The following is a 26,146-nucleotide window of genomic DNA, read 5'->3' on the forward strand; positions in this document are numbered from 1 at the left end:
AACACTTTCAGCTCTAGTGTATTTTCTTTAGTATTTCCTGCACTCAGGTTGAATCTATAAACTATAATGAAACATGGAACGTCTGCACACAGTACAGATGTATGAAGTTCATTTATGGCTCAGGTTGCTTTTGTTTGCATGAGTAATTCTGAAACAGTGAATTTTGTATTCTTTATCTTTGAAAAGTAATAATCTTAAAAAAAGTTTGTTTTTTCTCATATCAGGAAAAAAGATGGTTCCATTTGAAAAACTTAATTTCAAAGAACTTTCTTTCATATGTGGTGTCAGTAAGTCAGGTGAATGTGTGTATGTATAAAATTTTAACTGTTTAATTGAATATTGTAAAAAAAAGTATTAGTGTACTAAACTGCAGGCATATTAAATTGTATGGGATCAGACTTATTAATCGGCATTGCAGTTTAAACTCATTTAGCTTACTGATGAATATTTTGTTAATATTTCAGATTATACTCATTACCATTTATATTGGCGATTTTCCCCACTGCGTGTCAGTAGCATCTGCTTTTTTTTTATATATTTATCTGTAATTCTTTATCTATACCTATATTTATGTGCATTATTCTATGGAATGTTCAAGGTCTTCAGTCCTGAATTGAAGATGTTTGAGTTTGAGTAGTGATGCGCTCACATGAAACATTAATAATATGCTTCCAAGAAATACATCTTCTAGCAATAACACTCAAGAGGCTTTTTCTGTGAGAAATACGACTGTCTCATAGACAGTGCAGAGAGTGGTGGAGTTGCTATTTTCATGCGGAATGAGGTGTCAGCTACAAGGATACCACTAACTACCACCATTCCTCCTGTTACTGTAAAAATCACTTTCAAATTGCATATTTGCAAATTGTGTCTCTCACCAAACTCTTGAGTTCAATGCTCTAGACATCAAATCTCCTCAAACAAATCCCATCACTGTTGTTAATAGTAGAAGCCTTCAATGCCCACCATATTTCCTGGGGCTCGTCATTCTGCTTCTCTTAAGGAAATATGATATACAGAGCAAGACAAGACCTTTGTCTACTGAATGGTGGTTCATACACATTCATTTCCTTATCATCTGGTACATTGTCCAACATCAACCTCTCCTTTTGGTCATAAAGTTTACTCCCTCGTCTTAATTGGTCTGTGTGGGAGAACTTTTACAACAGTGACCACAGGTCAATTATTATTGCTTCTGGTTTGACTACTAGGTTAAAAAACGGCCATGGAGATGGATTGTTGAGAAGGCAAATTGGAACGGTTACCATAAAGCCTTCCTATTACAGGATGACAATGGTACAGATGCCCTTGATCAACTTACCTCTTTTACGTCCCTGGTATTTGAGATTGCTAATAGATATATTCTACAAACATCTGGAAACCCTAGATCTCCCTCCATTCCTGGATGGAATGATGACTGCCAAAATGCTGTTAGGAAAAGACAGCAAGAACTGTGTAAATTTAACCGTAGGTTTACAAATTAATATCTAAATTTGTACCATAAGGCTAGAGCGATGTCTAGTCGGGTATTCTTAGATGCTAAGAGGAAGTCATATACAAAATATGTGGACACCATCTCGCTTGCTGCTCCCACGTCTACTGTGTGGAAGAAGCTCCATCCAATTTGTGGATCACCATAACAATCTATTCTCGAACTCATTCACAAAGAACTCCTTTCATCTTCTGCAGTAGCAACTGATTTGGCAGATTGTTTCCACTCAGTGTCTCTCACCTCATACACTAACAAATTTCAGAGGTACAAGTTACAGATTACTTCAATCTATTCTCAAGCTTATTCATGAAGGCGGACTTTCATGAATCTTCTTTCATGAACCTGAACCTTTCATCATCTGCAATGACAACTATCTTAGCAGATTCTTTCTGCTCTGTGTCTCTCACTTCATCATATAGTAACGAATTTCAGAGGTACAAGACACAGATGGAAGTATTACCATTAAACATAGATGATTTGGTTGATAAGTTAAATGTTCCATTTGTATTCAACAAGTTGTCACATGCACTTAAAAACTTATGTGACACCTCCCTTGGACCTGACATTTGTCTCTATGCTGTCACACCTTCCTAATTCAGCACTATAACACCTATTATGTATTTTAATGGTTTATTGTACATACAAGTCTTCCCAACAGTCTGGTCAGAAGCCATTCTGGTAAAGATAGGGTGGAGCTACCACCCTATCTCCTTGACAAGCATTTTATACAAAGTGATGGAGAGAATGGTGAACTGCAGACTTACATGGTACTTAGAGAGGCATAGCCTTTTATCTCCAGAACAGTGTGGTTTCCACCAAGGAAGATCATCCATTGACCATTTAGTGTCACTGGAAGCAGCTATTCAAAATACTTTCCTTTTCCACCAGCGCCTCGTTGCTATTTTCTGTGATATCAGTAAGGTGTACGACACAGCCTGGTGATGTGGTATTCTAAACACCCTTATAGAATGGGGAGTCAAGGGCATTATGCTTACTTTTATTAGGGGTTTCTTAAATGACTGAACTTTCCGTGTACGTGTTGAAGATTCTTTCTCCAATCATTGCCTTGGAGAATGGAGTGCCTTAAGGAAGTGTTTTAAGTGCCACCTTCTTTGCTATAGCCATCAACAGTATTACTAAATGTGTGCAACCACCTGCTTCATGTTCTTTATTTGTTGATGATTTTGCTATGTATATTATGTCCCATTCAACAGCCACAGCAGAGAGACTACTATAGAACACTGTATATTGCCTTGAAGCTTGGTCCAAGGTTCACCTTGGACCAAGCACCTTTTCACCCGAGAAAACATAATGTATATTTTTTCTTGCTTGTGAGACCCTTTCATTCTGCAAATTTTTCTTAATTGAGAACTAATTTCTATTTCTTCTGATGTTACGTTTTTAGTTTTATTTTTTTATATACGTCTTACATGGATCAAACATGTGAAACAATTGAAAACGAAATGTTCCAAACTTCTAAATATGCCTCGAGTCCTTAGCAACACCACTTGGGGAGCCGATCGATCATGTATGTTGTGTTTTTATTCCTTAGTTTTTCCAATTTAGATTGTGGTTGTGTCGCCTACTCTTCAGCACATCATACCACACTGAAGATGTTGGATGCCATACATCATGCTTTTCCTCATCTTGCTACAGGTGCTTTTAGATCAAGCCCTGTCACTAGCATACTTGTTGGGTGCGGTGAACCTTCACTTCAGAATAGACTGGACCAACTTCTAGCATCTTACTTTGCACATCTTAAAGGGCAACCAAATCACCTGGCTTTTAATGTAGTCATTGTGAATCCTAATTTACTAAGGTATGAAGACCATCCATGCACCACTGCATCTATGCAGATGCATAGGTGCATCACTGCACCTATGGGTGCCCATACCAGACATTTACTACACCTTATAAATATTGACTCACCTTCTGTTTTTCCAACATATCTGTTCATATCCTTTGTGGAGAATCAAATTTATAAATGTTATCTTTGACCTTTCAATATACAATAAAGAATCAACACCACTTATTGTCTTTCAGCAAAATTTTTACTATATTCTCTCAAAGACAAACCCAGATAGATCAAAACAGAATAATACCGTTGGATGCACATTTGTTGTTAACGGCAGAATGTATATGTTTGGTTTACCAATAATTACAAGTGTATTTACTGCTGAACTGTATGCTATCAATAAGGCCTTGATTATCGTTGACTCAAAATACCACCATATCCTTTTCTGCAGTGACTCGTGCAGCGCTCTCCAAGCTTTAGAAAATTTGTATTCTAAACATCCTTTCATTACCAAGCTCTATAATACAATCGCTGAGCTGAACCACTGCAACACAAGTGAGTTTCTGCTAGATCCCTAACCATATGGAAATTCCAAGTAATGAACTGCTAAAGAAAGACGCATGTAGTTGGCCGTCCTTTACCGCTCGTATTACTACATCTGACTTTAATTGTGTAAAACACACTAATTGGGCAAAGTGGCAAGGTGTCTTGCCAACTCGACTGCTACAGTTGATAACAAACTTCAATGTATCAAAGATACTGTGTTGCCATGGGACTCTTCATGCAGAAAGGTTTGCCAAGAGGAGTGGTCCTCTGTCGATTGCAGTTAGGACATATGCAAGCTACTCAAGATGTCAGGAAAGGGTTTTACATTTATTAGCTATCTTATGTAGGTCACACAATTAAAAACAAAATAGTAGAAACTTCTAGATATGCTGCGAGTCCTTAGTAACACCAGGAGAAAACACTTCAATATGCATAACATGCAACAGCCACTTGACTGTGTATCATATCCATGTGGATTGCATATGTTGCATGGCCTTATGTCCTAAATATAAATTGCCCAGAAGCATTAGAAAAATCCTGGGCAACGATAAAGAAATTTTAAACCTGGTGTTGTTATTTCTTAAGGCTGTCTGTTTATATTCAAATATTTAATTTAATTAGTGTGTATCAGCTCTTAATGCTAATTGACGTGTAATTGTTGAAAATTTTATTATTCTAATTACATAAAACATAAAATGTGATAACGTTATGTTTATTGCAACAAATATGTCATGTCATGTGATGATAATACCAGTGTGCTTTCTACCAGAAAAGAAAAAAATCTTTTCTCAACCCACCCAACACCTTATTTGGCAATCTGGTTTCATCCATTCCTCACAGAAGATTATATTTTAATCTTTTTTCCTTAGTATTATCTATTATTGTACAGATTGCATCCAACCTCCTAATTTTCTCATTTCATACATCATCCAGTCTTAAAACCTGACAACTTCTCCAGAAATCCACTGAGCAGCTAAAATTTTCTTTTTGTTCCATTCCATTATCTCCCATGTTTCAGCACCACACATGAGTACACTTGTTTGGATGAAACTTCTTATCCTTTTCTTTGTCTCATTCCAGATTTCCTTAGACCACAGAACTGAATTCAACAGCTGGATGACCCTTGTGCAATTCTATCTTCTATTTCTCTGACTATTGCCCTGCTTATTTATTAACACTCCTAAATATCTGTACTCATCACATAACAAAATTGCTTATCCTTTTATTTACAAATTTTGTCCTGGCACTCCTATTGGTAAGTAATTTACTTTTTTTTTAAATTTAGATCATTTCTTGTTAAGTCTGTCAATATCCTCATCATATACTCAGCATTGTGTACATATGATGCCATAACTATTGGTCATTAGCAAACAAAAGGCTATGCAAGTATTCTCCTTCCACATCAATTTCCATCTTGGCACATTTTGTTTTTCATTCCTTTAAAACTTCATCAGCATACATACACCTTAGATAAAGTCTGACAGAAACAACAACCCTATCCAAGGCCATTTGAACATTCATTTCCAAGTTTCAGATGTAACATTCATTTCCAAGCTTTACAAAATATATTTGCTTTTCATATAAACATATTATGAAAACGCCCCAGAGAAGGATTCTTGGTATTTTACCACTTCGTGTTTCAAAAGGTTCATGCCATGCAATAGTGATTCCATATTCCTTCACTAAATTTTGCAGTACAAAACTGTTATCACATGACCACCAACAGCAGTAAATCCACTTTGATCTTCTGAGATCCTTATCACCCTTTCTAATTTATCTTTAATAACACACCAGTACAACCTTCCAACAGTTGCCATTTCACTGATGCCTCAATAAGTTTTGCAATCTGTCTTCTTTCCTTTTTTATATGTTGGAGTAATAAAATTAAATTTCAATCATCTGGAATTTCATAATCTTTAATTAAACACTTATTAAAAATATTTGTAGTAATTTGAACCGATCCAGGGCTTTTCTTAAGAGCTCAATTGGAAGATCTTCAGACAGCTAATTTTCCAATTTTAGTATTTGCAATCACACAGCACACGTCTCCCACCATCATTTTATCCACTTCTTCCTCAGCTGGATCCCTGCCTACAAAAAACACTTTTCCTTGGAATTCCTCTCTATCCTCCAGAAAAAGTTATCCATAATACTACAGCCACATCTTTAAACCAGTCATCAAGTTAACCTTTTTATAATGTATTTTGCCTCAAACTTTTATCACTCTCCAGGCCTCATCACTTCTTGCTCCTACCAAGCATGCTTAACCTCGCCACATTTCCATTCCTAGGTATCGTTTTTAACTCTTGTTACTGCCTTTTTAACCTCTCTGCTAGCTCTGGTATAATGATGTTTGTCTTCTTGGTTTCATGTTGTCAAACATTTTCCATATAATCTCTTCTTTTCTTCTACTAATCTTTCCATTGCTGGACTCCACCAGCTTAAGCTCTACATGTGAAATCCACTTTACCAAGAGACTCCAATGCTGCCTCATGTAATATAGTTTTTAGACATTCTTACATTTCATTCGCACTATCCTTCATTTTGGATGCCACCCATTATTTGAACAGAAATTCAGTAGACAATGGCTTCAACAATTCCACCTAATATTTCTTTAGCAATAGTTGTGAACCTTCATCAAGTTACTCCCTTTGCTTTGATGGTCTGTTTACAAAAGGCATATGCTGTCATCCAGGATTTTTTTTTTTACATGACAGCGCTCGTCCTCACAGTACTCTAAGAATTCAAGAACTTCTGAATCAATTCCAATGGGACATTTTTGTTCATCCCCTTACAGCTCAGACTTGGCGCCAAATGATTTTTATCTCTTCACTCACATGAAGAAATGGCACTTTGATGACAACAAATTTCAGAATGCTGTGAAAGGTTGGCTAGGTACCCAGGTGGTTGAATTTTATGAAAAGGGTGTTTGTAAGTTAGTGAAATGCTATGGAAAATGCTTGAATTTAAATGGCAACTATGTTGAAAAATAGTTAAAAGCTGTAGTTTTAAGTTGTATATAATAAAATATTTTTATGTATGCAGGTTCTTTATTTATAACCAAACTGAGGATACTTTCCAAACCACCCTCGTGTATGTTTATTTATAACTGTATATTATATTACATTTCCTGTTATTTTATTGCACAAAATGTCCAGGCTAAAGGTATTCAAAAGTAACAGCTTATAAGAAAATCAGTTAATATAATTTAATAATCTTTTTTTTAATAAACACAGTAAACTTGCCAAGTTTTAATGTAGGGTAGTAAAGTTCAATGTGTGCATCATTTGTATCTCAGCAGACATCTAGACAATAATCTAACTCTTTCCAGGTGTTTGAGAGCATCTGCGACATAATTAGACCAACAGCTTCAACAATTCTCTGTTTTAAATTGTCCAAATCTCAACCTTTCTTTGGTACACACAACTTTTAATGAATCCCAAGCAAAAATGTACAAAGGAGTGATATTTGCATATCTAAGTGGCCATGCAGTTGGACCTCCTCATCTGATCCAACATTGGGGAAAGTTTTCTTCAAAATCATGGTTTTTGAAAACCAAAAACTAGTTCCTCATGTGTCCTGTCACAGTGAGTTCCATGAACAAAATTGGCCATTGATGCCATTTTTATGCAATCAGCAGACATTGACTTTCAGTGTGTCCCTTTCATTTTCAATTACTGTATGGGGATTTTCAGTACCCCAAATTCAACAATTGTGTCTGTTAACTTTCCCACATGTATGAAAGGTTGCCTCATCACTAAATAACAGTGTATCAAGATAATTAGAGCTGTTTTCAAGATGGTGCTTTACCTCTACAGCAAACTGATATTGGCAGCAATCATTTGGTTTAATTCGCTGAAGAAGTAATAATTTGTACGCTCGCCAATGAAGCCTTTTATGAACAGTGGAATGAAGACTTTGCAGTTTGTAACTAACCCGCCTACTTGACTTTACAGGACTGGCAGTGAATGCATACACAATCCACATTTCATCACTAACTGAAACTTTTAGACAATTTGCAGTATGTGAAATCAAATTTCCAATCTCTCAAAGTCATATCCCGCTGACAACAAATACACTTGTGTGTATAAGGATAAATATAATATTCAGTTCATACATACCATAACTGATTGAAACTCTGCTAATCAAAGCACATACTGAATCTTTTGTTATGGGGTTCACATCTCGACTGACAACAATTGCATTGTGAGTCAGCTTGCCTGCGCATCCATATTTCGCTGACCTTGAGAGTTTTCAGAACAAATCTTGGAGATATTTCCTCTCACTTCAGCCCTCATTTAAGAGATTATGATGACTGGTCTTCTAAATATAGGCCATTACTTTTGGATACCTTTAACCCAGACACCCTATGTAAGGTATCATGTGGTATTGTTAAAAAAAAATTGTAATCGTTAACAACTTATTGTCTTCATCTCGGTTTATTGGTATTTTTCATTATAATTTAAAAATTTTTACTTTAAATTTCCTTATGCAATTCCTTACTACTACTCCTATTGATAACTCTTGCCTTGAATTATTTAATAATAATTTCTGAAAAAGTACTATTACTTAGTACTTTTGTTTATTAATAGTATAATTTCAGTTAAAAAAAATAACAGAACTGGGCCTTGGCATCATTAAGTCTTGGTTCACAGAGCATATATGACACTTCACACCAAAAAACATATGTGTATATTTATGATCTTTTCCCTACCAGCCGTGATCAACCAACTAACTTTAATAATTTAACTGTGCACTTATCAAATTGTGATACACTAACAACTCATCATGTCAGTGCCAGAAATTAGAGAAAGTACCACATGTAAAATAGCTAGGTGTTACTACTTACAGTTAAGATGGGATCATAAAAATAAATTTAAAATCGCAGTTACTAATCTGTATACAAACACACCCAGACCTGGGATCTGGGAGTAGCTGGAAAAAACAAACAACTCTACAAAATAAATGCATATACCAAATCTATTTTTAAAGTATTTTTTTTATTTAAAATGTTTTCAATATAAATTATATATAATGTAGTATAAAACAAAAGAAAGCTTACTGTACAACAAATTATTCTTATAACTTATAAGTATATAACTTATTATTCTTATATACTTATAACTAAAAAATTATAATTTTTTATTTAATAAGATTTGTTTTCATTTACTATCTACAAGGGATAAAAATGTTTATTTTAAAAAGTATAGAAAAAACATTTTAGATAAAAAAAAGATCTGAATCCAAGTAGACATTTTATACAACTAATTTCATAATAAACCTTCCTTAAATTTTGAATATAGTTATAACTTATTATTAATATTAAGGTTTCCATGTACTGGCATTAACTAAATGCATTTTCTATTGTTTTAAACTTAAATACTTAATATTTAAATTTGATAAAATAAACAAATTAAAAGATATCAGAATATGCAAGTTGATTTACTTTGCACATGCTAAATCAGTATTACTATATGTTATAAGGGCATGGGATGGAGCTGCAAATGTGCACTGTAATTAGTCTTCATTACCCAAAAGCATATATTAAAAGTAACCTTGGGGAAACCAAACAACATTACCCCGCTGTTCAAAACAACAGTTTGAAACATTTGTTTCAAGAATTCTGTATTCTAACAATCGGGCAACTATATATATATTAAGAAACTACTATTGTATATAAATAAAAATAGATGTTCATTTATCTGTTGTGATCCATATTACTGACTATAACTATCTAATATTTTTGTAATATTAATACTCTTACTAACATAAATGTATGTAGAAGACAATAAAGGTATATCTTGGAAAAATTATTCAGTTACATTCTACATCAATTGATCATTCTACATCAATCTCGCCAAGGTCACAAAAGATAAGTTTGTTGGATTATATCTTCTGAAGTTTTCAATTTCCTATTCAATTAAAAAATGTTGGTAGTCTTTGGTTCTGTATAAAATGTTTTTCTGTAACTTAGTTATCAGGTATGCTGTCTGTAATCATATATATAAGAGTATATTGTATTTATAAATTCTATGTATAGTATTTGCTGAAATGATAATTTCAGCAAATACAATTTAATTTTTGCCTGAAAGGTTATTTTCTACTGTCTATATTTAATATGTTATGATAATATTTTTAAGATATCTATAATTCCCTTTGTTTCATTGCTGCTCAAAATATGACTCATACCTGCACACAGGATGTTCCTTCGCAAATATTGATTTTATATACAGTGTGTATATATATATATATATATAATTTATTAAATTAAATATACATCACCAAAACACAATAATTAGATAAAACTTACCATATTAATTTCAAATAATTTACACTCATGATATGAGTGTAAATGTAAATTTTGCTGTCCAATACTGGAATGATTTAATCTTTACAGTGTCATATATAACTCACCAGATTGGTCTAGTGGTTAAACTTACCATTGTAAAATCAGCTGATTTTCAAAGTCAAGAGTTCTAAGGTTTGAATCCTTGTAAAGGCAGTAATTGCTTTTATAAGGATTTGAATGCTAGACTGTGGATACTAATGCTCTTTTGTGGTTAGGTTTCAATAAACCATATATCTCAGGAGTGGTTGACATGAGTCTGTTCATGACTACATGTTTACTCACATTTTCACTCACATTGCACTACATTTGCAGCTATATCAGGCCTTGCAAACTGTAGCAATGATTGCAGTTGTTAATTTATACACCAAGACCCAGCAGTAACTGGAAAACTGATTGGAGGAAGCATTTACTTTGTAGGCTTGGTTTAACTTGTAAATGAGCTATTTAGATTTGAAAGTACTTCTGGATAATACTTTTTTTTTTAATTATGAGTGGAATCATAATTTTTATTAATACTAGTCACCTCTTCTCAACCCCTTCTAATTCTCTATTTTTCTTCCTCAGCTAGCCCTGGAATAAGTTCCCAGAAACTATTTGAGTTTCTTCATCAGTTATTTGTTAAACAGCACCAAATCAACCACTTGCTGATACTCACACATTTTTCTCTTGCCATAATCAGATACAAGGGGCCATTCAATAATTAATTAGACATATTGATATAGTTCATTCAATGACAATGAAACCTTTTGAGGGTGAAGTTGACAACCTTGGGAATACATTTAATCACATGTTTGATCATAATTAATCTAAACATAACCTCTTTTGTTGATTTCAGAATGTCAGCTCCACTTGAAACGTGTATGCTGGAAGAGCAATATCCAATGATAAGATATTTACTATCAGAAGGTGTGAAACCGGCAGAAATTTACTCAAGAATGTTGAAACAGTATGGTGAAAAGTGTTTAAACTGCAGTAACGTGTGTAAATGGGTGGAACAGTTTAATTTGTGCAGAACAAGTGTGACTGATCTCCATCGCTCTGGAAGACAGGCGAGTCAAAATTTCCCAAATTGCTAGTTTGTGTAATATTAAGTGTTGGAACCATGCATTCAGTCATTCATGATCTGCTGAATCGTGTTCTCTCACATTAAGTAAAATATGTTTGAGATGGGTTCCAAGACAGTTGACTCAAGCCCAAAGACATTCGGATTTGCATTTGTTCTAAGCTAGAAGAGTTTGAAGCAGAAGTTAATGACTTTCTAGATCGTATAATAACCTGTGATGAAATGTGTATACACCATTTCAAGCCCAAATCCAAACGGCAAAGTCTTGAGTGGAAACACCCAGATTCACCCACCAAAAAAAAATTCAAAACTCACAGTCAGCCAGTAAGTGATGTTGAGATCTTCTGGGACTCGCAAGGCCCAATTGAAAGAACAATGTAGAATGAATTAACAGTTAGAAGAACAACGTACTATGAACAGTGAGTACCGTTTTAACATGCTCCAAGAGAAAGTGAGACCTGCAATAAGGCAAAAACGTCAGGGCACTCTGTCAAGAGGTGTGATTCTCTTGCATGATAATGCATGCTTCCATATCACTTAGAGAACAGGAGAAATGCTTGAGAAGTCAAGTTGGGAGAGCTGTTGCCATATCCTCCTCAGCCCAGACCTCACCCCATACGATTTTCATTTGTTCAAAGAATTTCAACGACAAAAAAATGGTTCAAACAAGAAAGTAAAGACTTCTGTGCTGTGGGAATCAGAAAGTTCACAGAACAGTGGGACTAGTGTCTAAATGTTGCTAGAGACTATTTTGAAAAGTAGTGTAAGTTTCATTGTTATTGAATAAATCATTTCTTCTGTACATCAGTTTGTCATGTTAATTATTATTGAACATCCCTCTAACTATCTAAATGTGATAATGTTATGTTTTTTATCTGTTCACACAGTAATCTCTTTTGTTGGTGATATTTGATAAGGAATATTGTCATTTATGGTGTTTATAGCTCCATGAATTCTGTTTTTTTTTTCTTAAATAATACAGAATTTAGCATATTATCTTCTTCCTTTTTTTAGAATTCTGTAATGGTGATACAAAATTTTGAATTCATTTATTTTGTTTTATTTTGCCATGGTATTATTTCTATTAGGGACATAATGGACAAGACAATCAGTTAGGTCCACTGACATTATTTATTAACTTTCTGAGAAATAACCTCTTCTGCAATATATCTGAACGTTAGGTGCCATAACAATAATGGTTTTTTAGATAACCTGAATGAGTAATAACAAACTGCTTTCAAAATTGCAGCATTTTCAAGAATTTTAAAGATCCCATGTCAGACTTCCTAAGGAAAGTGATTATTGAAGTGGTTTCCAATTGTCTTCTTTAGTAGGTTGAATATACAACTGTATAACAGTATGCAAAGTCCACCAAAATGTATGTGACACCTTCACTTTATTCACAAGTACTGACTGTATAATTAGTCTCGGACAAAGAAACTCAAAGTTGTATCTCATGTGCATAACATGAATCATAGCCATAAAAAATATGGGGTTCAGCAGTGTAAAGCAAATTACATTAATAAAATAAATTAATGTATACCTTTCTGTTGTGAAAATGTGTTATATATATACACTTGTTAAACTAAAGAAGATCTGTACAGCACACCAACCTTTTGAAATTCAGGTGATATGCAGCCTACAAATATTACACTCTGCCCAGAATAGACTCTGGCTGTGTAACAAACATTATACACATGTAAGCAACTGGTACCTTGTACATAATAATGTATCATTTATAATGTAGTGTAATGTAAGCAGCTTGTAAATAATGTTCTTTCCATCCATAGGAACTGTAAGACTGAATCTAACAAAATAAGAAAGAAAAACAAATTAGTTGATTTACCCATTTACAAACAAAATTAACTACCCATTTTTGTTGTGAAATAATATACAATCCACCAGTTCAATATATAAATGGTTCAATTCATTTAGGGAAAGTTTTTTTAATATTGTGTAAGAGCAATCTGTTGCAGCATACATTTGAGTGGATCAACACAAAATTCCTATCAGTAATGTTCAGTTCCCTTTCTGGACAAAGATACTAAAGTCTCTTGAAAGACTGTGGACAGAACAGTGCCTACTTTTTAGAAGGTGTTTTAAATCATTCATTTTGGTTGTTTTGTGGTTCTTCCATGGATGTTAAAGTCTAAGCTAGACTTTCACAGTATCTGTACTGAGGTGTGGTGATTTATAGAGTTACTGCATCTCATTGATTTTTTATTAGCGATTTTGCCTATATGAACCTACTTAGAGCTGTTTACTATCTCGTAATTGTAAAAAATCACAACCTTGGTGAACTCTACCAGTTAAGGGAAATATTATTACATATATTGTACAATTTGATTTTGTCAGTGTTTTGTCTACTATTACTGTTGAAGGTGCTGGAAAAAAGCATATTTTCATGAATGAAGATATGAGTTCTTTTAATTAAATTAATTTTTAAGAGTTTATTCATATGCAAAGATACTTTAATCTCTTATAATAGGAGCCTGCTAACATGTCATTATCAAAATATTAACCTGTACTATGAACTAGACCATGGTATGAAACATTTTTGTATTTTATTGGATAAATAGTTTGTGTATTTTATGCGGGAACTACATATACTGTCATCGATTTAAATACATATCTCTTAATCAATACTAAATGACCAGCTACAACAAACAGAAAAATTATTATAAGCAAATATTGTCATAAAATTTAGCTTTCATTAAAAAAGTAAATAAACATTGGACTTTTGTTAACAACATCTATAAAATAAATTCATTTACATCAGATAGCTGTTATTGTCTTTGCAGATTCTGTTATGGTTTAACAAACTACCAAACTCAGCAAGTGACATATCCAGTTTCGAAAAACTTAATATTTTTCCTGTTAAAATTCATGTAAAAGCCTATGTTTGTAATTCTCCAAGTAAAACAAAAGAAAAAATGTAATTTCTTCTCAGATAATGAATACATGTTTATTTTTAAATTAGTTAAATAAAATTAAAATACGGTAAAAAATAAATACAGTTCACATAACCGTACCAACGAAACAAGTGGTGTTACTGCTGCTGAAGATACAGACGTCTATTTGATACACAACAAAATAAAAGTAATTTGATTAGAAGTTATTGAAGGTAATAAATGATTAAAAAAAGGTGAGCGTGAACAACTTAGGATCGCATAGCATTGAGGAAATTGTAAACTCATTCTATCATTTAACGTTTGTGAATGAAAACTGAACGAAATTTTTTTTATTATATTGAGGTTAGAAAACCGTTATTTTGAGGCTACGTTAAAATTCCCTACTAGATGCGGTTGCGTTTCATTGTTGATATGGATGGGACAGTTGTCGTGTTCGTTTAAAACCAGGCTCTCTAACGTTATGCTTCGCATTCTTCTTAAGGTAATTGATTAATCTCATGGTAATATATTTCCTTTTTTAGCATTGTGAAGTTTTTAAAAATTAAAATATACTTTGCGTAAGTTACTGCAATTCCCATAAAGTAAATGGTTGAATTCGATGACTATACCACTTTCTATTGAATTCCTTTACTAGAATTCGTACTACTTAATTTTGGTATTCATTTCTTAAATTTATTTTCTATTATAAACTTGCGAACTCTTAACTATTTAATTTATTAATTTAATACTTTTCTTTCTAGTCCACCAAATTTTAATTGATGTGCAGGTTACGTGTTGCATTATCTTGTGTTACTTTTATATTTTGTACTTCAGTTTTTAATGTTATAACTCTTGAATATCATTTGTGTGATGATCTGATTTTGTTGTAATTCATAATGTATATTTATCCTAAGTGCATTTAGATGCCATAGAATTGTAGTTTTAATTATTGCTATTTATTATTCTGGAGTTAATAATTATTGAATCCATGATCTCACTTGTATTTATTTAAATTATGCTACCTATTGTAAATATTTTAAATTTCAGTTATTATAATTTTTTCACCTGCCGTGTACATTCTTTCACTTAAGAAATCGCATTCTATAAGGGTTTTGAAAGAATATTATTCTAACTTAAGGGCATGTTTTCCTTCATTGACAGTTTCACATTGACGAGCTGAAATATAGCCGCAGCAAATTGCCTTTCCATATAATTTAGAATTAAGTTTATTTAATTACAATTTCATTCCTAGAAACATTACTGAAGCTATTGCTCTTGTAAATGATTGTGTGTGTATGTAGGTTATTATAAATTTAATTATTTTTATATTAGAATGTGAAAATAAATCCTGTAAATTAAATCATATTAAAAACAGACATTCAAGATAAAATTTATACATTGAAAAATAAAAGTATTTACTAATACATCCAAGAGGCCCCTGTACCTCTAGACAAATATACATTGTGCATTTATACCTATTTTGAACATTTTTATGTATTTGTTCTTGATAATTGTTTATACAGAGGATTTTTGTGTTCATCGTTGTGCTAAAGTCATCATTCATGCACCTTCACATCCTCCTTGAAGGGTTGTAAATCATCTCCAGATTTATAGTCGAAAGGTTTCCTCCATATTTGTGCATCTTTATGTATCCAGCCACATTCTGTCATACCCTTCTCTTTGAAGTTAGTGCATTAACCATATTTCTGAATAAAAACAATCACTCGCTATTCATGTACTTTTCAGTTATATACTAAACAATTATCAGTATCATGGTTCATAACATGATGTTTGGTGAATTTGTGATACATCTGAAATGAGTTATCTCTTCAGCCCAGAAAACCACATTCCCGGCTCCTGAATCACGTTAAACTGCACATTCATCAGAAAACAACACTTTTATAGAACATCAGATTTGGTAATCGTGCTAATAAAGCATTGCAGGGTAAATTATACTGCGTACCAGTAGTTCATTCTTACATGTTGATCAAGATCAAAACAGTTTCTCATTCATTTTTTTTTCCAATATGAACATGAATTGTTGACCATGTATATAAATTTTGATGTCCTTTATGAACACCTTTAGCTTGATTTAATTGGTAATGGTGACATGTTTACTTTCTTGACTTATTTAATCTACTATATGGCCTGTCTAATACCGCTGGAAGCAATTGGACATTTCTCCCCATCAAGCATTGTTGCTTTACAAGGCAAATCCTTGTTGAATGCATTCAATATTTTTAGCGTTGTTTGTCGCATGCTTGTGCATCCAAATTCATGTCACCAACTGCTCTTAAACGCTATAACTGCGTCCACTCACATCACCCATGGCTTAGTTGCCAAATAAGAGAGTGAGTAGATGTCCTGTGTGACCTCAAAAGCAGGGATACCAACCACTGTACAGAGATTTTCGGTGCTTACGTATTAACGCCATTGCAGCTACAGCTTTATTTAAAAACAAAGTAGTCAATCGGATTTCGGTGTTATAACATTAAGGTTATATTATTAATAAGTGGTATATATTATGCATATTTAATGCTAATTATAAGAGGTTAGTGAGCGTAGGTTATATTTAGTTAGGTTATTTTGATATACGTACGATTTGTCCGTACATGAAGTCAACATAACCTAAACAGCAGCTGTAGCTGCAGTGGCGTCAATATGTAAGTACCAGATTTTCTTAAGGACTGAATACACAATTTCCAACACCTTAATTCTAGGGAAGGTTATGGGGACTTCTTTGTTGTACTGTATAATAATATTATATTCATAGTTTTTCTATTTAAAAATTGCTAATAATCTATGAAACCTTAAATAAAAGAAATCTTTTTCTTAGTACTTGAGTATCTTATTTCTGTATTAATAAATTATCAATTTTTTTTAGGTATGAATTAAAATATGGAACTTACTAACATAATGGTAATAGATTCACCTTACTGTTCACTACATGAAGATATGAAAAATCTTGAACTATCTGTAAATAAAGAGATAAAACAGCCAATTAAAACTAATGCTGCATCAACAGAATGTAGCAACAGAAGGTATTTTCTACGTCCTAAGAAACGAACATCAGTAGCTATCAGTGAAAACAACAATGATGATAATGAATTAGTGAATTTTTATAATGTTGAAAATAAAAAACCAAAATTACAAAAGAGAAAGAGAAGAAATACACACCTAGAAACAATATTTGAAGAACCTGTTGTTAAAAAAAATGGTTCGGTTGTATTAATTGGCACATCAAAAGTGAAACGTTCAATTACATTTTCTAATTTTATCACAAAAACGAAACAAAATAAACGTAAAGCACAAATTCAAAAACATAAAGTTGGTAAAAATAGATCAAAGAACTATAAGTTATCGTTAAAAGATCTTGAAATTAAATTAGATGAAATGGATATTTCACGAAATAGTATTACTTGATGTACATTTTTTATTTTAACTTAAAAAAAAAAAATGACAAACTTTAAAAAAATCAAATTGCAAAAATATTAGTCATGTATTTTACTGAATGAATTTTATATTTCTACATTCTAAATTTTTTCTATTGAAGAATTAATGTTAATTATAATGCAAAAATATTTGGATTGCTTGTTCTTGTAAAAGAAAATTTGCCGTGATTATAAATATTTAATTTTGTATGATCTGGCTGTGATCAGTTTTAATTTACAAATATATTATTCATTGATTTGGTGGATTCTGTAGGTTAAGCTAAAATCTTTTTGCCAATTTTTTAATTTAGCTGTAGTTTTTATAATTTTATCTATTTTTGTTTTAGTTGTTACCATTATTTGAATATGTTTCTTAATTTTTTTTATGATTTTTTTTTTTAATCTTTTAGTAAGTATATGCTGAAATAGTTCAATTTTTTAATATTAATTTTATTTCTATTGTTTTAACTGCTGTTACATTCAAAATAAATATGTATTTATTTTTTGTATATATATATATATATGTGTGAAAAATTGAAAGTAATGTAATGGATTTTCATTATAATGAATATAATTTATTTAGTATCTAGTATAATAAATAGTAATAATGGAATTTTCTCAAAACTAAACTAATTACAGAAAAAGAAGATTGTGTTATAATTGTCTTTTTGCAGTTGTAACTTAACAAGAGAACAGATCACAACAATAAAAGACAAATCTTATGATAAGAGGAGTCCATATTACATATAAACATATTGCCCATTTTTATATCTTACAATTTTTGAGGGAGCTCAAGATATGATATATAACCACTAAAGTATGGTAACAGTTATATACTACTAATAATTTAAAATTTTAATAATTAATTCCCATTTATTCTTATGCACAACTATAAAATTAATTTAATCTCAGTAATCCCTGGAGGACTAATCTGAAAACGCTTGGATAGTCAATATTCACATTGGTAAGTGGATGCTCTATAAAATTCATATAAATTATACCACCAAGTTTAGTAAATAAGTTATGCCCTATCTACTAAAAATCCATCAAGTTCCTTAATCTGATTTTCATGAATGCATTACAGCGCTGTGCCAGGCAAAATTGATTAAATAATATTGCACAATATTAATATTACAATTAAATGATTTTGATTGGTTTTGCCTCTATTATAATGCCTTGCTCAGTAGATATTCATTCAACCAATTAAATAGTTTTAGTTTGTTTTTGTAATCTTATTGCCCAGTATCAAGTTCCAAGTGGCACTGTGTGAGGTTATGTACATTTTAAGGTTATATTATAAAGTGGTGCGGGTTCATTGTAGTGTATAGTTTTATTATTAAAAGAAAATGAACAGAAGGACAGAACTGCAGCACAGTCACACAGGCTGTGCATACACAGCATGTGTATGAACAGTGCCTACAGCATGGTGGTAAACATTTTGAACATTTGTACTATAGAAATAAAAATAATACAGAATAACAGCTCCAGTACTGTATATTTTGCATACTGTATCTGCAACACTGGTAAGTGAAATGTAATATACGAGAAAGATATTTGTTTAGAATTTGATCGTTTATGAGGTAACACCACCAAATTCTGCATATTGTGTTATTACTGGACTGAACTTCCAAGAGAGAAGTAGTTCAGAAATACTGTAACCAAAATATTTTGACTTTATTATGGTATATTGTGCAAATTAGAAATAATACAGTAAACAAAGATTTCTATTTAGTGGTCACAGCAGCATTGAGTCTGGAAAAAAATTCATTGATGTTTTTACAATACAAGACTAATTACACATTTTCTGTATCGCAAGGTCTTAAAGACTATGCAAAAATAAAACAATATATTGTTGTGGAACTTAAAAAAAATATTTTCCTAGACTTATGTATACATATTGTTAAGAATATAAAAACAAACACTGAAAAGACTGAATTGGTTTTTGCTTAAATGCTTTAAGGTAACCAAAGATCAGAGTTAAGTTTAATAAATTTTAAAACAATAAAATTATTTGGAAAGGGAGATCCACCTACTCCAGCGAAGGCTATAAAACAGTTGTATAGGCAATTGTTGCCTATCAGTTGATCTAAGAAAAAAATTTTTTTAAATTATGTTGAAATAATGTTATTCCGCAATAGTTGACTAAATGTTTTATGGACAATTTCTTACTTGTAATTAATATTATTGTTGTTCATGTTATCATTATTGTATAGTTTGGTAATTTTTAAATTGTTTTATCATTATAAACATTATTTATAACCAAAACTTTTTATTGTTAACTAATTTTTATGGCAATCTTTTGTTTATTATTTTTAGTATAATAATAAAATTATAAAATTTTCTGGATCCAAATTTACTTGTTAACAACTTCATTATTTTCTTAGAATTCATGGTAGAGTACTTTTATTTTTATGATTTTTTATTATAACTTGTATTTTTTTTTTATATATTTTGCTAATGTGGAACTTTATTACAAGTGACAGGTTTAATCATAAAGCTGCGTTTAATTTCAGCAATGAAGTAGAATATGCTAATTTTTTAGTGATTAAATTTACGTTAAGAAAATTTTTTTATGCTCATTGTTTCATTCATATATGATTATTTTTAAAACAGCATTGTTCATTATTGTTTTATACTTAATAATTTTATCCACTAAGTCCAATTTTACCGACATTCCCCCAAATTTTTTTTTGTGGTAAAATAATTTTATTAGTGAATATTTATTTATCTTGACCGCAAAGGGGAAGACACCTGCCACGTGATGAATCCAATCGCTTGTCTTCAATAAGCCTCAAGACATTTTGCAGTCTTGGCCTTAGTCAAGATGCGACTTACCCATCAGTGTACTAAACCTAAACAGATCCAACAGACATTACGCTTTGTCTTAAACAAGACCATACCGATAAACTCCGAACAGCAAACTATTAACAATAAAACAAAATAACTAATCAAACAAAACTTATACTTAATACAGAAAACAAAAACACAACAAATCAAACTAAACATCTGTCCAACACATGTAAAATAGAAACAAAACAGAACTGATGAAAACAAAACATCAACTAAAAACAACAAAGACATTAACATATAACCCAACAAAACCAAATAAATCACCAACCAGAACTATATTAACAAACTACCAATGTTCTCTAACACCTAACTACAAGAATAAATAATAACTAACCAACAAAAATCCTGACCGTAATCCTACACCTAATATGAAAGAAAAACAACAAACAAAACTTTACATTTATTTGATAGCTGCCACCTCAATGTCAACTAAAAATGTATTCGACTGAGCAACAAGTCCTGCGCAGATCTATTTGCAGAACAACCCCTCCGTCCTACAATTGTGGCTGGCTGGCTGGCTTCCCTAGTCGGGAACAATTCAACATGGGAGCACCCCTCGCCTTCTTGACTGGACAGCTCCTGTAATACCATAGCTACTCTTTTTCATCATTAAAAAATGTGGAACTAAATCAAATGCTTTACTGAGATGGCAAAAAATTGAAAATGGAATCATTTTATTACTACAAAATTTGAAATATTTCCAAAAAAACTGGGAAATTGGCTTGTCAGTAGACATTTTCCTGAAACCATGCTGAAAGTCGTTAATATGGTATGCTTTTCAAGAAAAATTGATGTTTCATAATTTTTTCAAAAATATGAACAATAATATAAGCAATATAAATATAATATAAAAGTATGAACATTGGCCTATAATTTTGTAAATTAAGTGCTTAATCTTACTCGAGGAGAGAAGTAACAGAAATGTTAAAGAAGCTAGGAGAAAAACAACATTTCTAAAAATTCATTAATTAAATTTGTATGGGGAATTACAATAGCAACTATAACTTCTTTAAAATTACTACTAGGCATATCATCAGATTATTTATTCTTTATGTATTTAAAATAAAAGTATTAACAGGAAATAGAAATACTATTCATCAACAAAACTCATGGTGAATGAGTGTTTGAAAAACTGGAAAAGAAATTATTAAATTCCTTTGCTATCAGGATAGGGATGTGCAAACAAAGGTTAAGTCTTTTTATATTTATGGTGATGTTATCTGGAATGTTTTATTTTCAAACCCTTTCACTCTTGATAACTACCACATGGATTTAGATTTATTGTTTGAATTAAATATTATATTATCATAATCGTTTAGCAGCTAGAATAACTAGTGTAAATCCATTTATAACTTTTCTAATAATTCTAGAAATTTTTCAGACATACTTAGATATTCCATGGAGTTTTTTTGTGTGGAGGTAGATTTTGCAATTCCTTGAGCAATACATGCATTTTTCTTTTTATGTTTAAAGTGTTTCCTTTATATGAAAAAGAAAGCTAATTTTGTTATTCCTTTCCCAATAAATCATTCCAGCCCAAACATTGCAGGAAATTGATATCAAGTACTACAAGAACTGCATACTTTATTGTAGGTATAACCAAAATGGTTTTAGATCCATTCTCTCTTATTCATTAGTAACCAAATCTTTAATAATAATCTTTTTAGATTGACCACATCTTTACGAATAGTTGAACATTTGATTGTGTTATCAATTCTGAAATCGGTTATTATAAGGTTCTAATTATTTATTGGTAAAAATTGTGATTTATAGTTTTACATTTGGGATATACATTTTAGTTTAGCAACAAATGCAGTTAAATAGACTGCCTGTTGATAAAAAATAATTATACTGAAACGCGCAATAAGATTTCAATGAACATCTATATTTGTATTCACAAAAAAGTGGGTTTTACTTGAAAGAAATTTAAGCTGGCAGAGGAAAATACTCAATAAAAAGACAAAAAAGATTAATTGTATGTATGTATCTTAAGAAAAGTTACTTATATAAAACATTAGCTCTATCAGTTGTTAATGGTGCTGTATTTTATTATAACAAATATTATAAATAATAAAATGCTGCCAGAAGTTATTTAATATTTGTATTACGACTGAGTATTCTTGTATAAGCATGTTAGTCTTTTTAAATTTTATGTATTGTGTTGTAAAATGATATTACTGGAAAATGTATTTTACTTCTATTAATAAGATTTGCTTTTTTAAATAAACAAGTTTTAAATTTGTTAACATGTCTGCAGAAAAAGAAGGATGTCCAGCCTGCATTACACACCAATGTAGAAGTGCGGAGCTCCTAAATTTCAGACCATTGCCATAACAAAGGCTATACCAATGTGACTTGGTTAAACTTCCTGTTATCTATATCTTGGAATGATATTGTTCATTTCATTTGATGTATTGATTTTGCTGCGTTATTTGTATGCAGTATAAATTTATTTAAACATTTAGACATGTTTATGTAGCCTATGTCACTTCCAGTAACTTAATGATTCCAATGCGAGGTCATACATCTAAATCGGTTGAGCCATTGAGCTGCTATGGTGGAACAAAGATACATACACCCTAAATACATTGCATTCCTTTTTGGGCAGTCATGTAAATAGTATAATTACAATAGTATGCTACTGTTTAGTTTTCAATTGTAATATTTTGTTTATTTTTGTACGTATTTATAAGTATCTGGTTATTGTAGATAGTGTATTTGTATGCACATATTGTATATATAAATACTAATAAAAACACCATAAATAAAGATTTAACATTAAAGATACTTTTAAATTATTTATTAGTTAAGTTTATTTTACTTGATTCATTATTAGACAGTTTATGGATATTATTCTCAGTTAGAGATAAGTTCATGTATCTTTGACATGATTCTAGCAAAAGAAATCTTGTAGTGTTAAGTTGGTGGTAGTGTTAAGATGGTGTTTCTATTATCTTTTGCAATTTAAGAAAGATTATTTCATCAATGCAGTGTGAATCCGTCCTTGAGATTTTGTATTCAGTAAAAAAAAAAAAGTGAAAAGAGCTTTTAGCTCTGAACTGTCCCTGGAATTTGTCACCATTCTACCAATTTGAAACTTTTGCCTCATCCAAACGGAAAATAAGTTTCAAATAATAATTATTAATTCAGAAAAGAATCTCCACAGCAGAATGGTAATAATAATGGAATTGGTTCATAATAATTTATATCTTGCATGCACATAGTTGTAACCATTTGTACAGAACTGTGTGGCCTAGTGAAAGGGATTTGTAAATTCACAGATTACACAATGAATGGGCAGTTCCACTCCCTACATATTACTCCACCCTTATCAGACAGCGCTTCCTGACTCCTTGAATTTTAGTGCTTTTGACACTGGGTGGTGTTCCTACTCTGTTTAAGTTGTGTTGAATTGTTTTTGAAAATCGTATTTCATGTTAATTTAGAATAAAAAATATTGTTATCTTAGTTATAGTAGTACTTCACTTTTAATCAGGAGAAAACTTGCAGAGTATTCTATGTTTTAATGGAATAAATGTTAGATGTATAATTTTTAAATACAGTTATAGAAAATATAAATTTAATAACTAATAATACTTGTAAATCATTTTTACTAAAATTAAAGTATGGTACCTAACTTTATGGTTCTATGCCATAGTGGTAGCTGGCATAATTTCTAGACAAAAAAGGGATAAAGGTATCTAAACAATTGTAATATTGTTTACAGGATTGTGTATGAAAAAATTACTTTTACACTGTCATGACAGAACTTTTGATAAAATAATTCAGTTATTAAATAATTTAAAAAATGACTTTATGAAACCATTTGATTTTTATTAGTGTCTATCTTTACACGAATGTTTATGAAATTGATCATTTTCATTGTAAATATTTATGAAATTTTCATGTATACAAAAGTAACTCAATTTTGCATCCATGAGAACATCATTCACTATTAACACACACACTACACTTTTCAAAAAAACAGTCGTTGTGCACAAGATTTGAGATATTACTATCAGATACCACATTTGCATTATCAAGTACAACTGGTGCGATTGATATATCTCACATTATTTATTTCTTCATTCAAATTTAATATTCGGGATAAAAAAAAATGTTACTACTACTATCCAAGATAATTAAGCTACTAATTGTAATATTATTGATTTTAAAATTGTATATATATTATTGTTCTGAAAACTATGTTAAAGTTTTATCAAAAAAATTGTTACAGCAGTTGGAAATATAAAATTTTATGAGAAATAGATTATACATGTAAAAAAATGAAAAGGACTGTTTGGTGCAAGCAGTTTTATTGTCTCAAAGAAGCAAGCAAGACGGTAAATAATATTCACATATAATGCATTTCAGTCCTTTATTTAGAATTCTCCTAAAGTAGCTTTGCATTCAGTTTAAAAATTGTACTTTGCTTATCAATTTACATTTTAATAGATGAATAATTTTTCCATTATCAGTTCATAAAAATCTAATGAACAAATTTTTCACCCAGGTATGTACAGACACTACAGTCTATTTTGTGCCTACATAGTGTTATCAAAACAGCTTGGTTATTAGTTGTTATTAACCTTTTAATTTTAACATTTGTCTCATATATTATTGCTTAAGATTTGCACAACAGGTAATTGTAATTTTCTTTAAGCCAAATGTGCCTTTAGGCTGACCAATTCTTATAATGCAGGAGAAATTTAATACAAAATATGTATATAATTATTTTCTGGTAAGTTAGTTGTACTATAATAGTTATCTAATAATATATATAATTTTCTAATTTGAATTTTAACATTAATATAGCATGTCAAAACTATTTATATAATATTGTAAGTAATTAGTCTTTAAAAATTAAAATAAAATTACGTATATTTCTGTGTGATGATCAATTCTAACATATGTTTATTTCTCTTCTTTTTCTTATAAAGAAAAAAAATTACTTTTGAATTTCTTAATATTAGTTTATACATATAAAATTATATTTTTTAACTTTTTTTAGTTAAGAATTAAAATTAGTATTTTAATTATAAAAATTTAATGTTTAATTTTTAAAAATAAAAGAATTTGTGTGTTACATTTCTCTTTTTTAATTCATAAAACCCTTAAATGCTTTTAAAACTTTTACTAATTTATAAAAAGAGATAATTTAAAAGTTTACTGATGTTGATCAGTTGTTTTTTATTGATAAAATATAAAACTGTAACTTATTACTAGTTGTTAATTTAGTTGGTATAATTTTCATATTATGTATGGCATTAATGTATATATCAGGCAGTAATAGATGAGATAAAAATGTAAAAATTGTTGTTTAATTTTTTATGTTCATAATAAATCAAAAGTCAATTCCTTATTTTAGCCATACTATTTTAATAATTTGATTAAAAATTATAAAATTGTAACTTTATGATTATAGTTACAGTAGTACTGATTTTTAAGTTGCGTACAAAACTAATATGTGCAGATAAAATTTAAATCTATTTTTATTTAATAGTATATCACTAATAAATATAAATATGGCTTTGCGTGAATCTTTACATTATGACATTCTTAAAAGACAGCGATCGGAAAAAATTCGGGGTATTTCAGCTGATATTAAAGATGTGGAAAAAACTAGAAGGTCTTCAGAAGTATATCCTATTTCAAGAGAACAGGTACTTTTTTGATTATTATTATTATACTGGTGAACAATGATTCTGTTAAATAGTCAATATTTGCTT

The 26,146-nt window shown here is 30.7% G+C and overlaps 1 protein-coding gene and 1 long non-coding RNA gene across 2 annotated transcripts; one reads left to right on the top strand and one right to left on the bottom strand.

Moving 5' to 3' along the window:
- LOC142323811 (uncharacterized) lies at positions 1 to 14,481 on the bottom strand. Its single transcript, XR_012756166.1, has 3 exons — positions 14,278 to 14,481; positions 12,859 to 13,052; positions 1 to 148 (listed from the first exon to the last, which is right to left on the bottom strand). It is a non-coding gene; the product is annotated as an uncharacterized LOC142323811 (long non-coding RNA).
- Positions 14,469 to 25,331, top strand: LOC142323810 (uncharacterized). Its single transcript, XM_075364052.1, has 2 exons — positions 14,469 to 14,638; positions 17,021 to 25,331. Exon 2 carries the CDS (start codon positions 17,035 to 17,037, stop codon positions 17,557 to 17,559), a length of 525 nt encoding a protein of 174 aa, XP_075220167.1. The 5' UTR covers positions 14,469 to 14,638; positions 17,021 to 17,034; the 3' UTR covers positions 17,560 to 25,331.
- The last annotated feature ends 815 nt before the right edge of the window (positions 25,332 to 26,146 follow it).

This window comes from Lycorma delicatula, chromosome 4, assembly GCF_047948215.1.
Source record: "Lycorma delicatula isolate Av1 chromosome 4, ASM4794821v1, whole genome shotgun sequence".
Lineage (NCBI taxonomy): Eukaryota > Metazoa > Arthropoda > Insecta > Hemiptera > Fulgoridae > Lycorma > Lycorma delicatula.